We start from the raw sequence: 17317 nt of genomic DNA, 5'->3' as shown, positions 1-17317 counted from the left end.
TCCTTTTCATTCAGGGGATTGAACCACCAACCATAGCAGCATCGTGTGTGCATCTTTGACTCCAGGTGAAGTCTCCATTCATATTTTCTGCAGTGATGAGATATTAGTGTAAATAATCAGTTGATCATCACACAGCATCACCCTCCCTTCTCCCCTTCCCCGATCACTGCCTCTTATGATCGATATCGTGTGATGCTCGCTGTGTTTACGTTCCCACGAGTGACCATGTGGTGTCTCCTCTTCTGGGACCAAGAAAGGAAAAAAACTCTCCTGCTTCCCCCTCGCCATATGGCCCCGGAGGGCCCATACCGTTACAGGTCCTTATACATGCTTCCAGTTGAGTGTAGATGGAGCCCTGTGGACAGAGACACATAGAGACGTGCGCTTCAGGCCGGAGGAGGGAGGGAGGGAAGCAGGGAAATAAACGTCGTTTTCTGGATATGCAGGGGAGGGGGAAGTTAGTGGCAGATGGCTTGTAAGGGTCTGTCCGCGTCTGAAGGCGTGTCGTGGTCCTTCACTGAAGACCCCCTTCCTCCTTCCCCCCTGCATTCACAATCAATGGAAATTAAAGCGCAGAGAATGGATGAATAGTCAGACCCCGAGTCACCCTTTTTTGTTTGACGCAGCTACTGGTGGGCAGGAGTTAAACTACAGCAGCCCCCTACAGTAGCACTTTAGTTAAACAGCCAGAGCCCAGTCAGCACCATCTTTTCGATGGACAGTGTCCTAATTGTGTTCTCTGTTTTTTGTGTTTTATTTTTGGTTGTTGTTGGGGGGGTGGGGGGGGGTACTTTTCTGGTTTTGAGTGTAGAAACTCAACACTTCACTCCAGGTGAAGACTGCAGCACAGCAGCCGAGGTATTAACAGTAAATGGCCCTTCAGTTAAAGTTTCTGATAAATATGGCGGACATTATGGGGGTTCAATAGAGCCTGAAAGCGTGTCTGTGTAATTTTACCACGTCGGTACCAAAAGTTAAAGGTTCAGTATTGCACCCAGATGCACCCTCCAATCCCCTCCCTCAAGGACTGATGAAGTCTCCCTTATCCCTGAGTGTAATTGATTTTCTTGTCTCAACCGGCTTAATTGTGATGGTCATGGTTCAGCCGGAGTTTGCTTTGAGAAAGAGTTGAGATGGACAGGTTTATCAATAGAGGGGGACTTTTTGTTTGATTGTTGCCAATGATTAGGGGTAATACGTAACACTGTTATGTGACGTATGAAGTGAAGGTAATTGTGGGGGAACGTAACACTTTTTCATGGGGGAGGGCTCCTCTGACAGCCGGTGTGTAGGACGGACCGTGGCAGCAGGTAACGAAGTCGGAGAGAGGCGCCAGAAAACAATAGTCGTGACGTACATATCTCAACACAGTGACGCAATGTACGTGCATGGTGCGCTAGCCCGCGCGTGCTGTTCCAGTAGACCCCATTATACAGCAGAAAAATCACACATCTAATGAACAACCTAATTAAGCAACACCCCCCCACCACACCCCCCGTCCTCCCACTCCTTATTCATATGCGCACCACATAAGATTTTGGACGAAGAATAGTTTTCCCTTGTCATACACAGAACATACACACACACACACACACACACACACACATATATATATATATATATATATATATATATATATATGCACGCGCCCAGGGAGAGTATTGTGTGTTAGATGTGTGCGCGCACGCTCAGCCAAGTGAGGCGTGCACGCGCTGTTATTGAGGAGAAGAGAGCAGGTGCTGGTCGAATTACCATACAGCTGAGGGGGGGGGGGGGGGTGGGGGGAGAGAGAGAGAGAGAGAGAGAGAGAGAGCAAACTTATTCCTCCACCACACACAACAACAAAAGTTCCCCCTTATGTTGGCCACGCGAGCGACTACGGTGCGCGCGCGCGCTTCTGTGCACGCACACACACTGCCACCTATAAGCACGCAAACACGGTCTCTTTTTTTCATCCTAGTGCGAAGAAAGAGAAGAAGACGAGAGCAAAATAGAAAAGCAGGAGTCCAGCCCCTCATGTCGTTTACCTCATTGCGCAGCTCTGCCAAGGAATGTTTTCTTCAGTCTTTTCAGTCAATTCAAAGCATCAAATTCTTCCCACAGATACAAATACCAAAATTTAGAGCGTGTGTGTATGCTGAGAAAGAAGGGGAGAAGGAAGAGAAGGGGGGGGGGGGGGGGGGGGGGGGGCTGAAAAACAATTAACTGAGTCAGAGTTTGACCAGGAAACGCTTTTTCTTTCTTTTTGGGGGAGATTTTTGAATCAGCTTCACACTGTTAATTGGCACTGCATCCAAAACATCTTAGGACGCCCACAAGAAAGGAGCTGGTGCAGTGATGCAACAGCTGGATGGATCAATTCAGCCGCATGCCGTCTACATCCACAGCCCAGGGGGAAATCTGGCAGCTGTACGATGCTGAAAACTCTTAAAAGGTGTATAGAACATATCCATGCTACCACTTTAACACTTTTAGCTTGTTTTTCATATATAGGAGAGTGTCTGTGATGTCAAAAGACCAACAACCAAAAGTCAGCCCAATTCTTTTTCTTCTTCTTATGTCTTCTTAACCGCTTGAATGTTAAGTTTTCCTGTTTGTTAGTAGAAAACATGTATTAATTAATCTTGTCTCCCGTCTTGTCCTGTGTAGGAGTCTTACAGAAGTTTTCACTTCTTAAATACTTCCACACAACCTTATTTGAGCTCGGGTATTAACACTGTATGAGGGGTTACAGGAGGAATAAGGAGGATGGTGGTGGGGTACTTGTATGGGATCCCATTGTAGAGAGCCAAGCCAGATTGGGAGGTGTAGTCGGGCAGCAGGAGGAGGGGGTCCATTTGCATGCTATTACCATAGCATGTGTCAGGCCGTATATAACAGGCTGCAGGCGGCCTTGGCTGTAGACAGACGCACAGTTCACAGTGAGGAAAGACATCAGGCGGTAGAAAGAAGCATGTTGGACCAGTGACAAATCTGTCCTTGGGTTAGACCAAGACCTTCACACACAAAACAAAAAAAGCTTCGCCCTAACATTCTTGCTGTAACAAACAAGGAACACTTCGCTTTTTCCTCTTTACGCACTGGATTATAACTGAACTTCGAGGACTGCTTTTCTTTTTCAACACAGCGCAGAAGTTTACTCCATTTGTTTTGTGATTTTATTTTTTTAAGGTTTGGGATTTATCCTTTGTCTTTTTGTGCCTCGGGACATGAGTGAAAACGGCGTGGCACATATCCACAGCAGTTGATGAGAAAACCCTGTGAGGCGACAGAAACGTGCTCAATGTATCTTCCTCAGAGGGACTGAACAGGAGGAGGCACCCTGACGACAAGCCGAGCCCCGAGACTTTTTACTCTATTTATTTACTATTTATTATGTATTTATTTAATATGGGGCGCGTCATCCTGCTGACTCTTGCCGTCATGTCCATGTTGCTGTGCCAGGTAAGCTTCTAAATCAAACATTTTCCCTCCAAACAATGAACCATCACCCTCCCCCTGCCTCCCCTACCCTCCCATCACAACACGCACTCTCACACAAGCAGTACTGTGTGTGCACTTGATGATAATAAGCCGCTTTCCTCCGCAGGGGTTTTGCTCGGGAGTTTTTGAGCTGAAGTTGCAGGAGTTTCTGAACAAGAAGGGAGTACAGGGCAACAAAAACTGCTGTAAAGGAGGTCTGGCTTCGTCTTTCCAGCAGCAGTGCGAGTGTAAGACCTTCTTCAGGATCTGTCTCAAGCACTATCAACCCAACGCTTCCCCAGAGCCCCCGTGCACCTACGGCGGAGCTGTGACACCCGTCCTCGGCTCCAATTCATTCCAGGTCCCAGATGTCATCCCGGAGAGTTCGTTCACCAACCCCATCAGGATTAACTTCGGCTTCACGTGGCCGGTAAATACAACCATTCATGTAGAGTAGGAGTTAAGGCTGAGAAATCGCGCCAATTCTTGTAAATGCGTGCGTGAAAAGAGCACCTTTTTCCCTGCGCACAACTTGAAGGCTCAGAGAGCACACAAAGTTTACAGGTATTTAGTTTCGTCGGATCAGGTTAGGCAGTTTGCATTCAGCACATTGAGTGTATGGCACAATCGCCTCGGGCCTTTACTTGATGTTATCGCCACATCTCCGCTGGCCACCTGTCTCATGAAGCCATTTGTGTTCCCAGGGGACCTTCTCGCTGATCATTGAAGCATTACACGCCGATTCCAAAGACGACCTCTCCACGGGTAGGAACTAAATCTCCCATTTCAATGTTGTTGTTGTTTTTCACATTTACACACTTTCTCCTCCTCATCTTCTACTTCTACATGCACATTTCAGAGAACCCAGACCGGGTTATCAGCACCATGACCACCCAGAGGCACCTGACTGTGGGAGAGGAATGGTCCCAGGACCTGCACACCGGGGGAAGGACCGAACTCAAGTACTCCTATCGATTCGTGTGCGATGAGCACTACTACGGGGACGGCTGTTCAGTGTTCTGCCGGCCGAGAGACGACGCCTTCGGCCACTTCACCTGTGGAGAGCGCGGGGAGATTGTGTGCGACGCCGGGTGGAAGGGGCAGTACTGCACTGAACGTGAGCTGCAGAGATTTTTCCCGTTATAGAATAAAATATTTTGATTAGACGAGAGACAAACAAACACAGAAAGGAAAAGAAATTAGAGGTAAAGAAATCACTTTAAAGAGAAATCGTTTAAAAAAGATAGATTTAAAACTAATTTGAATGTTTTTTAGTGAAGGTAAAGTTCAAAAAGTTCTTATTTCCATGTAGATATATAGTCAAGTTCTCTGAGTGCCGTTAGAAGGCAATTTAGGGCGTAAACACCACGCGCACCCCCTCCTCCCTCCTACCCCCCCCCCCCCCACACACACACACACACACACACACACATACACACACACGACCACTTGATTTATTCTAAGGAAAGTTTTTGAGAATAATCTCACGCGTGCCATAAATTTACATGCTACCTTCCGATTCGTTACTCTCCAAGTGGGCCGGTCGGTGATTGGCTGAGTTGGGGGAGGTATTGTTTGAAGTGGGCAGCTGCCGGCAGAGAGGAGACAATGGAGCAGCTGTCGCGCACTGGCAACACACTCGCCAGCTGTCCACTCTTATCTACCCCAATCCGAGACATTAAGGGGAGTATGTGTGTGTATGTGTGTGTGTGTGTGTACACACACAGAATGAATAAAAGAGTTCTGACCCGCAGTGAAGAAGAAAAAAAAAGAGGGTGGTGGGCTGAGGGCCTCTGTGTGTGTGAGTGCACACACGCATTCACACACTCCCTCCTTTGTCTCTGCACTATGTTAAGCAGAAAAATCTTCCATGATGACAAGCTAATGGGTTCAGAATCCACTACTTTACTTCATTTTAATTACTTTCTTTGGATTTTTTCATCTTTAAAAGCAAATCTTAAAAACAAGTTGCCTCAGTGTTTCTAAAAAGCATACTCTTGTTTTCCTGTACAGCGATTTGTCTGCCAGGATGTGATGAAGAGCATGGGTTCTGCGAGAAACCCGGGGAGTGCAAGTAAGTTCTCTCCACAAGTTCACTGGGGCATTAATTAATTAGTGGATTGCGTGAAGTAATGTGAGTGGAGTGACCGGTGTTCCCTCCTAATTGGACAACAACAGGTGCAGAGTGGGATTCAAAGGGCGCTACTGCGATGATTGCATTCGTTACCCGGGCTGCCTCCATGGGACCTGCCAGCAGCCCTGGCAGTGCAACTGCCAGGAGGGCTGGGGTGGACTCTTCTGCAACCAAGGTAAGGAAAGAGTCTGGGAAGTAGGGACAGAGAGAGAAGTGGTTTTGTTGGATGAAGGAAGCCACAACACGTAGGGAAAAGCAACGATTGGTTAGACGTTTTCCAGATATCTAGGCTGCATCACAATATATAAAAAAACAAAACAAAAAACAAGTATTTGAAATGTATTTGAAACAAAAATCTGGTTATGTGCAGCTTAGACTTAGATTTCATAAACAGGAAGATAACAAATTAATGCTTAAACAACTTACAAATGCCCTGCTTATTTGGTGGAAAGGTGACAAAATGTGGACAACTTGTTCTTGAAGGCAAGTTTTCCATCACTGGTTTGTCATTTATTCAAACCACAAACTTGGTTTCAAACAAGCCAGTAAAAAGGTAGACTGAAAAGAAAGAGCATCAGCACTGCAGTAACAGAGCAGCAGTTGTTTCAGCAAAGACAAGAGGCAAGGAAACAAAAAACCACTGGCAGAAGAGAAACAGTCAAGTGTGCCTGAGGACAAAAGCGCATACTGTCGCCGCTGCTGCTGTCCCGCCATGTGTTGTGCTCTGGCTAATCCACATGTGCTGCTCTGTTTTTTCCAGATCTCAACTACTGCACTCACCACAAGCCCTGCATGAATGGAGCCACTTGTAGCAACACTGGCCAGGGCAGCTACACCTGTTCCTGCAGGCCTGGCTTCACTGGGGCCAGCTGTGAGATTCGGGTCAACGAATGTGCTGGAAACCCCTGCCGCAATGGAGGAAGCTGCACTGTGAGTGCTCGTCGGTCTTCTTAAATGAACTTGGAATAAGAATAGAGACATCTTGTTAACTGCGGCTCAGCGCCAGTGATGCCTGAATGCATCAGCCTTCATTCCTTCTCATCTATCTTTTCTGTTTTCGATCATTCTTCAATTCATATTAAACCTAAAAAAAATTCAAGACATACACCATGCAGCAAGCTGGAAATGCTGCAGATGCAGCACCACACAGATCTTGATGTCAAGTCTGTTCTATTTTTTCCCACAGGATTTGGAAAACACATATACCTGCACTTGCCCTCACGGTTTCTATGGCAACAACTGCGAGCAAAGCGCCATGACGTGTGCTGATGGGCCTTGCTCCAACGGAGGCCGCTGTACTGACAACCCTGACGGAGGCTACTTCTGCCAGTGCCCCACGGGGTATGCAGGGTTCAACTGTGAGAAGAAGATTGACCACTGCACCTCCAGCCCCTGCTCCAATGGTAAGTACTCAAACAGAACAAGGGTTTGGTCTTTGAGATGCTCAGTCTGCACAAACTGAAAACTCATTTCTGACTTCATCTCTATTCTCAGGTGCACGCTGTGTGGATCTCGTGAACTCCTACTTGTGTCAGTGTCCAGACGGCTTCACCGGCCAGAACTGTGACCACAGTGGTGATGAGTGTTCTTCGTATCCTTGCCAGAATGGTGGCACGTGCCAGGAAGGTCCTGATGGCTACACCTGCACTTGTCCCCCGGGATACACGGGTCGCAACTGCAGCTCCCCGATCAGCCGCTGCGAGCACAACCCCTGCCACAACGGTGCCACCTGCCACGAGAGAAACAACCGCTATGTCTGCGCCTGTGCTCACGGATACGGTGGCAGAAACTGTCAGTTCTTGCTTCCAGAGCACGCTGCCATCCGGGGGTCAGAAGTTCCCTGGATGGCCATTGGTTCCGGGGTGGTTCTGGTGCTGCTGCTGTTGGCAGCCTGTGCTGTTCTGGTTGGCTTTTTCCAATCAAAAGTTCAGTGTGACGGCCAAGTAGAAACTGTAGGCGAATCAGAGACAATAAATAACCTTACTAACAACTGTCACCGCAGTGACAGGGACCTGGCCATCAGTGTGATGCCGATGCCAGGTGTCAAAAACATCAACAAGAAGATGGACTTCTGCAGCGGGGACCCCGATGAAGGATCTTCACCAGGGAGGAGCAGCTACAACAGCCGCCATCTGCCTGCAGATTACAAGCTTGTACACGAGGTCAACTACGAGCAGGCGGCCAAGGAGGCCATGCTGGAGGCGGCCTGCGAGGACAAGGACTCATTTGAGTTTGAGGAGAAGCGCAGCAAACGTTTAAAATGGTAAATAACTAACACTATAAACGTCTGTCAAACACAAAATCAGACTGTGGATGTCCACAAATCTAACGTGTTTTCTCACCTTCCCACAGCGATGCATCAGAAAAGAAAGCCCCAGAAATGTCTGCATGTGCGGACACCAAGTACAAATCTGTGTTTGTGATGTCAGAGGAGAAGGACGAATGTATAATTGCAACTGAGGTGAGTTCTACTTTGTTGACCCTTAGCCAGAGATACGATTTCTGCGGTCATTTGGAATTTAAAAGAACAAAAACTAAAAATTTCTGTCTTTTTGGTGTGCTTCCCCAGGTGTAAGAAGCCACCAATGGGCTGCCCGTTGTTCATTTACTCTATAGGAGAGTTTTTATGCTCCTTCAGATGCTGCTCTAAACCTAGGGGGAGGTGTCCCGCCTTGAGACTGCTGCTGATACGTTTAACTGATATTCAGAGTGAGCTGGTTCTCTACTGGAAACTAAGCGCAGGCAGTGGCGGCCTGTGGGATTAGAACTGGCAGGGTAAAAAAAAAAAGTTTACAGTTCAAAGTAAACTGCTTCTTAGCTTTCTGTTCTGCCTGTTAAGAGGGAGTGGGGTTTTTGTAAAAAATAAGAAAAAAAGAAGAAGAAAAAAAATATAAATGAACGCTGTCCCGTAGCGATGATATACGAGTTTTGTTTTGCAACATTTGCACCCAGGCCTTTTCTCTAACCCACACGCCGTTGCTGAGCGCAGGAACTGCATCAAACGGTGGATGTTTGGCCATACTGGCCTGTTCTTCACGAGGCTGTTCTCGTGGGCTGTGCGCCCATCACTACACCTGTGAAGACTGTATGTATACTTGATCACTGTGTTAACTGAAGTGCGTTTTCATCCCTAAGCCCTCCAAACCATTTTATGACATAGTATTGTTCAGTTCTTTTCTTCTTTGGGATATGAAAACTTTGTGTTGATTAAAAGAAAAAGAAAGTTGCTTTTTGATACTGATTTTGTAAAATAAATAAAGAAAAAAACAAGTTATGATTTAAAATTATGATTTAATTTAAGTTAATTTAATGATTTTGTGCTGTTTTTATTTTGTATTATATACTTGTGATGTTTGTTATGATTATTTAAGTTGCTTTTTTTAATGATATTTGCAAAGGCACTTCAGGTCAATGGGATGGTTTTTCTTTGTTTTGTTTTGTTAAGAAAATGTTATTTAAGAGGGATTGTACTGTACAAATTGTTATGTTACCCTTTCCTTTACCGTATTTGAATGAAGGAATTAGCCAAGACTATTTTTCCAAATAAATATTGCTAAATGTGAACATTTGATTGCGTCCAACTTTTGTTTTGTCCATCTGCAAGCACTCTGAAAAACACTTCTTTAGGGGTCTGTGAGCAAAGTTAATCAGTAACATCTGTTGTCTTCCCCTGGCGACCCCATAGTGGGCTTTTCTATGCCGACACTGTTGGCTACTGCCAGAAGTTGAAAGTGTCTCCCTGGAGACGAGAGAGGGGGCCCTATTCATAAAAAACAATACCCCTACGCTAGATTTACCACTCCTATTTCTCCTCCTAAAGACCAAGTCAGGTAATTCATGGCTCTGAAATTCGCCTACTGGACCACTTTAGGTTTGGTTTTCAAGCCTTGACTTCCTGTTGCCAGAGAAAAAGCTATTTTTTTTTTTTTCGAAAAACAAACAGCAAAGTTCGGTCACATCTGAACACAAAAGTCATACAGTATAAAATCAGTTCCTCAGAGTTCTCTTTCTTAATTGCCCCACAAAGATACCGATTGTGTTTGAACACAAATAACTGTAAATCATCAGGCCGGTAGAGTTTGTCCTTTGGAGGGGTTTATAAACCCACGGCCTTATGGGAACAGACTTCAGCAGACAATGATGGAATTGACAATGGGGCACACAAAAGGCCACCCTTGGGAGAACCTGCGTGTCCCTCGGCATGCTGGGAGAAAGAGAGTAACAGGAACAGATGTTGTTGAGTAACAGATGCCTTCTGGCCAGAGTTCAGCCACAACCAGCCAGACCTTCAAAGGCCGGGAGCAGCTGTAAAAGGAAAAAAAAAGATTATCTATGGGCCTTCAAGAAACGACAGCTTTTGCATTGTCTTCCTTTCTGATAAATTTGTTGGGATTTTTGAGAAATGGTCGACTCAAGAGAGAACCTAAGAGGACTTTTGTGCACAGTGAGGAATACAAAGACACTACAGCACTCAATCAGCAGCCTGAGAAATTCAATGTTTTAGCTTCAGCTATGTAAAACTGACAGAGTAAGAGTGATAAAACCCAATGAAAAAGAAACAATTTAAACTAAAAACATGTTTTTAAACTGAGTAACCACACTGATACACCAGTGTCTTTCTGAAGACATACATATTATTATTTTATCCCCTGCTGAATTTGTAAATTTGCTCACTTCCAAAGACATGAACAGTCTCTAACTTTTATGATCGTTTAATTTTAATGGAGAGCGTCAGTGTTCTGACTCAGAGAAGGAGCTTCTCATCCAAGACCTTATGGCATACGGCCCCATCCATTGGCTCTTTGATACAGGGAAGTCATCCTGTATCCTTAGCAGAAAAATAGCCCCACTTTTTCCAGCTTCATGCTTGACTGTGAGGATGGTGTTTTTTTGGATCATGCTTAGCATTCCTCTCCACCACAAACACAGCTGGTCCAGTCAACACTAAAGAGCATGATCTTGGTTTTAGTGGACCAGAACACTTTCTCCCAAACCTTCTCTGAATCATTTACATTTTCATAAACTTAAGACAGCCTGGTCATGTGACTTCTTGAGCAGCAGACCTTGTGAGTGCTGCAACATTTCAATCTGTTATGGTGCAGTGTGTTACCAATGTTGTTGTTAGACTGTGGTCCTGTCTTCAGATCATTAACAAGCCAAACCACGCCATGTGGTTTTGGGCTGATCCACCACCTTTGTCATGATCATTCTCACCTCATGAAGCATGGAACTCCTGACCAAGGGCAACTAACAGTCATTTTTTCCTTCCCAAATCATTGCTCCAGCAATTTTCACCTTCTCACAAAGCTTCATGCTGATGCTCATTTAGCCCTTTCTAGTCTTGTACAGGTCTACAGTCTTGTCCCTGACATCATCTGACAGCTCTTTGGTCTTGCCCATGGTGGTGGACTGGAAGAAACTGACTCTGTAGACAGGTGTGCTTTATACACATAAAGAGCTGAAATCAGGGGTGCCTATAATTAATGGTTTAATTGCAATCCCTGCACACAGGCAACCTGTGGGACCCATAATTCTGGCTTGGTTGTAAGGAATCAAATACTTTTTTCACTCGATAACATGCAAATCAGTGTATATCTTTTCTGTAATGTGTTTTCTCCCCTAAATTTTTGGTTGATATTCAGTCTCTCTCCGTTAAAATAAAATGACCATAAAAATTAAAGACTTACAAAATTACAAACTCTGAAAACGAATCTCAGATTTGTGGACAAAAACCGATATGGCAGAGGAGAGAAACGCCATCTCCTGCCATCAGTGAATGTACTGTTATTAGCTGATATACTTATATTTGATAAAAGGTTCACGGTTGCTTTATTTATACCCGAAGGTAAATTTGCTTTACAGAAAAATTATAGCAATTTGGCATCCCTTCACAACCTTTGTGTATCCCTATAAACAGGCTTTTAGCCTCATTTACAGCTCCATATTTTAATTCTTGAGCGCTTCTAGAGTAGCTTTTCATATGTTACAATTCAAAACAATCCCTATTTAATAAATATCAGGCCTTTGTGAAACCCCTCAGTTAATCCGCCACCTGTAACAAATGGTTTTAGTGCCTCTCATTGCACACTGAAGATTTAAACAGCTGTGTTTTGGTCACAGTCGGAGCTGTGTGACATAAGCACAATAAATATATAGTTGTTATCAGAGGTTTATATACACACACCATGGGAATGAAAGTCATTGAATGATTTCTTAGAACTCTTGTTTTTCCTGAAATGACTGTACAGCACACATCTTTAATGACTTTAAGAAAGAAGAATTCAGTGCAGAAGTTTAAATTGATCTGGGATTCTCTCTAAAGGTAGGGTCAAAAGTATACATACAAGCTCAAATATGTACATACACCCCAGCTAATATTTAATAAAATGTCATTTCACTGAAAAGGGTTAAACTGTATGAAGTGCTTTAAATGTTCAGTTAGAGTAGAAAAGCACTAATAGAACCAGACCATTTACCATTTGCCTGCTTTGTCCATTCCAAAACACATTATGTGTTTTTATTCCTGTTGGAACACTCGGCTGTGGTGTTTCAAAGTTTCTAAACACCAAATAAATACCAACTGATAAAACATAATACGTCAAGTGTAACAGTTACAGGAAAATTTTCATGCTACGAGGGTGGGTTTATATGAGCAGACGCACATTTTTATATTTTGCTTCCAATGAGCAGTTTTTAACTTCTGGAGATCTTTCAAAAATGTTTTTTGGACATTGGCTGATTCTTCACTCACTCATTGTTAGTCCAGTCCTTGCACCTGATCATTTTTAGAGAACTGCATTTTTGATATGTTCACCACTTAACACCTGACAAGCTTTCCATTTTAAATATCTTTAGTTTGTTATTAGTGGCAAAAACAAAAATAATCTTCCCAATTATAAAGTTGAATTAAAAAAATGCCAAAGATAACACTTTGTCTTATCTTATGGAACGAATTTGAAATATTTTTATATTTGAAATATATATGAAGGATGTCCCGACACAGAAAATTGACTCTTCAGCCACTTCTGCTCAGCTCTGATAAAATCCATGCACTTTGTTTTTTGATGGGTACACCATGTGGCCAATAATGACTCAAAGAAAGCAAGCGGTACAGGCCAAGAACAGAGAGACAGAGAGACGAGGAGCTGGATTTAAGCACGTCGGGTGAAAGGGAAGAAATGAGCGAAAACAGAAAATGAGCACCAACTGGCTCCATTTTTGTGATATTGGAGACTAAAGATGAGTGCAGACTTTATAAAATGAAAATATGCTTCAGAGCAGGGTCAACAAGAAGAAACCTGCACAGATGTTTAAGAACCACTCACCAGTCTGTGCAGCTGGAGGAGAGGTTACCCTCTCTCCTCCAGCTGCCATCCACTGGCCCTGGAAAAGTGTCCTCTTTGACTCTGCAGCATCCGGCTTCTTTCAAAAAACGTCTAAAAAAATCAAACCAAGACATGTACATTTATTCCAAAACAAATGACCCCAGCCAAACATGTCAGTGTTGACGAGGAGCTGGCTGACATGACGTTTAGTTATTTACTTGTAAAGGACAAAAGATTTCAAAGTTTTGTCCAGGGCTTAAGCTCCGTGTATATTCTTCCAAGCAGCAGTAAGTGTATAAAAATACGTCACAATGAATAAAGCAAGCAAGCAATTCACAGTTGCTAAATTAGGCTAAAACTGAAGATACAGAGTGATACTCAATGAAAAGCCAGGACACCATCGTCCCATTCCACCATTGAGGGGCGGGGGTCACACAAAATACTAAGAACCAAGAGATAACTGTGCTTCCACAATAATGGCCTCTAATGATCTCAGCACCTGAATGTACAATGTCTGATCAGGGACAGTTTATACATATTTAAATATATGTCTTTATATTTTCTTTAACGTTAAAGGTTTATCATGTTTACACAAACTGATTTTGAATTGGAGATTTGAATGGAAGAAGAGTTTTGCATCTACGGGTTGTATTATTTACACTGTGTGATAAGCAGCGCTGGATACCTGGGTAAAAATACCAACATCAAACGGCACCTTTGATGTGTTTCAAAGAGAACTGAGTGCGTGTGCAAAATAAGAATTATATATCTGAATTTGCCCACGAGACATGTGCAGAAACAAACACACATTTAGGGTTAAAAAAAAGAAGAAGGAGTTAAAAAAAAGTTCTTTTTTAACAAATTGAGATCCACAAAGAGCAGCTGGCCCAGAGCCATAGAAGACTTTTTATTTGGAGAAAGAAATCTTTGAAATCACTCATTTTTAAAATTCAATTAATTCATCGAGTACGACATCTAAGTTCTCAGAAAAAGTTAAAATCATGCCTTTAGTCTTTTTATACATAAAAGATGTAGTTTTACAATGACAAGTAACTTTTTTTTTTTATAAAATGACTTTTTCTTCTTCTGACATATTTAGCTTCTGTTAAAGAAATAATGTAGAAAAAACAATTATCATCCCTCTCAATAAAACAAAAGTACAGAAAACAAAAAAGGCATAACACAGTACGATACAATGCGCTGACATGGCTTCAAAGCACACATAATACAGTACTGTACAAGGGTCCGCCTCAGACAAAATGCACCAAAACCACTTTCACTGCTGAGGATTGATCAAACCTCAGAAACAGCTCAATACTGCTTATTTACCAAACCCAGACCACAGCGTGGTGTTGGCATCTATCAAATGAGGTAAAGATTTCCAAAAAAGCACCAAAGTTTTGGCGTTAACATTTATACACATACATATATATATATATATGTATATAGCTTATAACCAACAGGCAGTTGGAGGAGTTTCAGTCCAGCATCTCTTCTTCTATCCACAACACTGGAGAAACTAAGTACTGAGTCTGCAAATTCACTTGCAATGTTCAGAAGCCAATGAACACATGCTGCCAGGACTGTTCTGTGTAAATAAGCAGTCGTTTTCCACATTTACGTGGGACATTTAATGTCAATATTTATAGTGAAGCCCAGGCAGAAAGGATCCAAATCTATATCTTTGCTGGATTCACTTTTTTAAAAGACGTCTACATTAAAGAGATTTTTTTTAAATGTCAAATTATCTAATCACTTGCAAAGTTCTCAAGCTCAAAATGTCTCACTTTTGAGAGGTTCACTTATAAAATCATGTCAATTAGAAGGCTCTTACAAAGCTTAAGTAAACTACTGAATATCATATAATGCTTCAGCTAACAAACATTGAGGAAAATGAGCAAAAAGCAGGAACACATAAGGTCTTTTTATGTACCTTTAAGGTACTGAAAAAGAAAAAAACAATCTCAGGCCAAATATTTAAGGGGACAGCAACATTAGGTCTAAGTAACATGATGTGCAAACTTAACTGTGCATAGAGATCAAATCCTAATAAATATTAATGTGATAATTAATATTATCACAGTTCGACTTTGTCAAAACTTGAAGGGGTGATTGTACAGTTTTATGATTAATTTAGTCTTACTAAAACATCAAAAGTTGTTTTTTTTTTGTTTTTTGTTTTTATAGTGCTGTAAGAAAAGCTTTTATTTTTTTAAGCAACAAACACTTCCCATTTATTATCAACCAGAGCCCCAAAAGATAAACAAAACCAAACACTTAATAAAAATCCTGATAATAGTCACTGATTTGTCATTGATATTCATCCAAGTTTAACTTCCTCTGAATGGCTCTTTCGCTTTTGGGTTGTTTTTTTCTGCCTTATTTTTGCATCAAAGAATCACATGAGCGACAAATAACAAACTGAGCGTTATAGTGATGTACAGGAATTTTACACATAAGTACTTTAGCAAGCTTTTAAAAAGTATATGGATTCTATCTTAGCTTTAGTTTTCACTGTTTCTTCGTTTGATGTAGCTTAAGATGTGAAGCATAATGCCTGTCTTTGGACCACCGAGGTAATTGTAGGTGTGTGTGTGTGTGTGTGTGTCTGTGTGTGTGTCTGTGTGTAAAACATGCTGAAATGTTTAGCAAACATTTCAAATGAGTAACTAGTGTCCCTCTGAGCCATCGGGGGCTCGTTCTGGTTCGAGGTATATGATCCTGGGGCCGACCGGTGGCGCCTGTGGAAAATGTTACAAAGCGGTCTGATGGATGATGGTGAATTTCATTCACACTGCTGTGCATCATACAACCCGCCTCTCCCTCCCTCCCCCCATTCCCTGCTGTATTCTCACTCTTCTCAGACTATTTTCCTTCTTCCTCGATTCATTCATCAGCACGCTTCTTTGTCATCAAAGGTTGCTCCTGAATAGTGCCGGGCTCCATTTACATTCAATTCAATTAACTCAGTAAGTGCATTCTTTATTTCAAGTTTAAATACGCAAAACTCTGAAAACTAACAGGGTGAAAAAAAGAGGCGCTGAGGGTGTTTTTAAAGTGAAAGGCAAGCAAAATGTTTTGCTAAAGAGAATGCGCCCATGTGTACGTTACTCCTGAGAACTGATGTGAGAGCAATAAACTTCAGCTGCTGAACAACACGTGATCAACACTTATTTCTTTATTTTTAAATTAATGTCAGTGCTCTTAAATTGTTTAAATTATTATTTTTTCTATTTTTGTCCAACTTGATCTAAACCAAACCATAAATGTAGAACTTCCAGGTAAAACGTTATTCTATATAAAACTATATAGAAAGTCAATGTTGGCTTTGATGAAAACAGCAGAGAAAGAAGTGATAATTTTCTGAATATTGCTTGCAAATAACTTTAACTGTTCCTTGCATGTACTGTTGTACATGCTAGCATAGCTAAATGTGGCTAATGCTATCATTAGCTTTTAATATTAGCCAAATAGCTAATGGAATTATGAAAACTTTTAAATGCTGATTTAAAAAGAATAAGAAAAAAAAGACGAAACAGACTGTATTTATCTGTTAGCTTTTATGCTAAAGTGCTAGCTAAACTTCTACTTGCTGTCTGCATTGGGTTAGCTTCTCCTACTCTGAATGTGCTACATGTGAGCACACTGTTTTCTAACAATTTATTACTTTAATTTTTCCCTTTTCTGTAATATTGACTTTATAGCGGTACATTTAGGTACTAAATAAAAAAAAACCCTCAAGCACTTTTCCAATCTGCTGCTTCAAAGATTCTACGTATAGAATCATCCTCATTGGACAACCACATTGGGTTATGGTTACATGCTTATGTTTTGGTAATTTGCATGAACTGACACAAACTTCATTTAAATGAATTGAAAGTGAATGAAACCTGGTAAACTCACCACCCTGACCGACCTATCCTTCCCTGTTTCCCTAACTTGCATCTCCTTAAAACTCGAAATGTTAGTCCACTCCCACCCTCACCTCCACTTAGAAAAAAAAAAAGAAACGCTACAACTTTCCTTAGCCTCACCCACTCCCAAACCCTGTTCAGTTTTCCTAACCTCTTTGGTGACTCTCTGGTCTTTCAAAACAGGGCTCCTACACAAGTCTCAGTTATTAAAAAAAAAGAAGAAACATGGCTATTCAACAAGGCATGATTATTGTGACATTGCTCTATAAGCTTATGGTTAGTCCTCACAGGAACTGATGTGACAACACGAATTACAGCTACGACTAGGTCAAATGGGTTTCTAGAAAAGGACTTTTTTTCCAGCCAGATTTTCCCATAATATGTGCGCTATTCAAAAATATCCTTAAGAGTACTTTTTTTTTTTCTTAAAAGGCGTTCCAGTACTGTGTAGGAGCCCTGACTGAAAATGGTATTAAGCTAAA

General features: G+C 42.2%; 1 protein-coding gene across 1 annotated transcript; it reads left to right on the top strand.

Annotated features, from left to right (window-relative positions):
• Positions 1-2923: 2923 nt before the first annotated feature.
• dla (deltaA) lies at positions 2924-9084 on the top strand. Its single transcript, XM_063475092.1, has 11 exons — positions 2924-3444; positions 3590-3892; positions 4167-4227; positions 4322-4579; positions 5476-5536; positions 5641-5771; positions 6357-6526; positions 6783-6999; positions 7091-7859; positions 7949-8057; positions 8166-9084. Exons 1-11 carry the CDS (start codon positions 3376-3378, stop codon positions 8169-8171), a joined length of 2154 nt encoding a protein of 717 aa, XP_063331162.1. The 5' UTR covers positions 2924-3375; the 3' UTR covers positions 8172-9084.
• Positions 9085-17317: the final 8233 nt, after the last annotated feature.

The sequence above is a fragment of the Pelmatolapia mariae genome, linkage group LG6 (genome assembly GCF_036321145.2).
Source record: "Pelmatolapia mariae isolate MD_Pm_ZW linkage group LG6, Pm_UMD_F_2, whole genome shotgun sequence".
NCBI classification, from domain to species: Eukaryota; Metazoa; Chordata; class Actinopteri; order Cichliformes; family Cichlidae; genus Pelmatolapia; species Pelmatolapia mariae.
Note: the sequence above shows the minus strand (reverse complement) of the source record. Positions and strands in the feature narration are given on the sequence as shown.

Coding starts and splice junctions, on each gene's coding strand:
- dla (XM_063475092.1), top strand. CDS start 3,376: ATGTATTTATTTAATATGGGGCGCGTCATCCTGCTGACTCTTGCCGTC. Junction 7,000..7,090: donor CTCCAGCCCCTGCTCCAATG/GTAAGTACTCAA, acceptor CTCTATTCTCAG/GTGCACGCTGTGTGGATCTC. Junction 7,860..7,948: donor CGCAGCAAACGTTTAAAATG/GTAAATAACTAA, acceptor ACCTTCCCACAG/CGATGCATCAGAAAAGAAAG.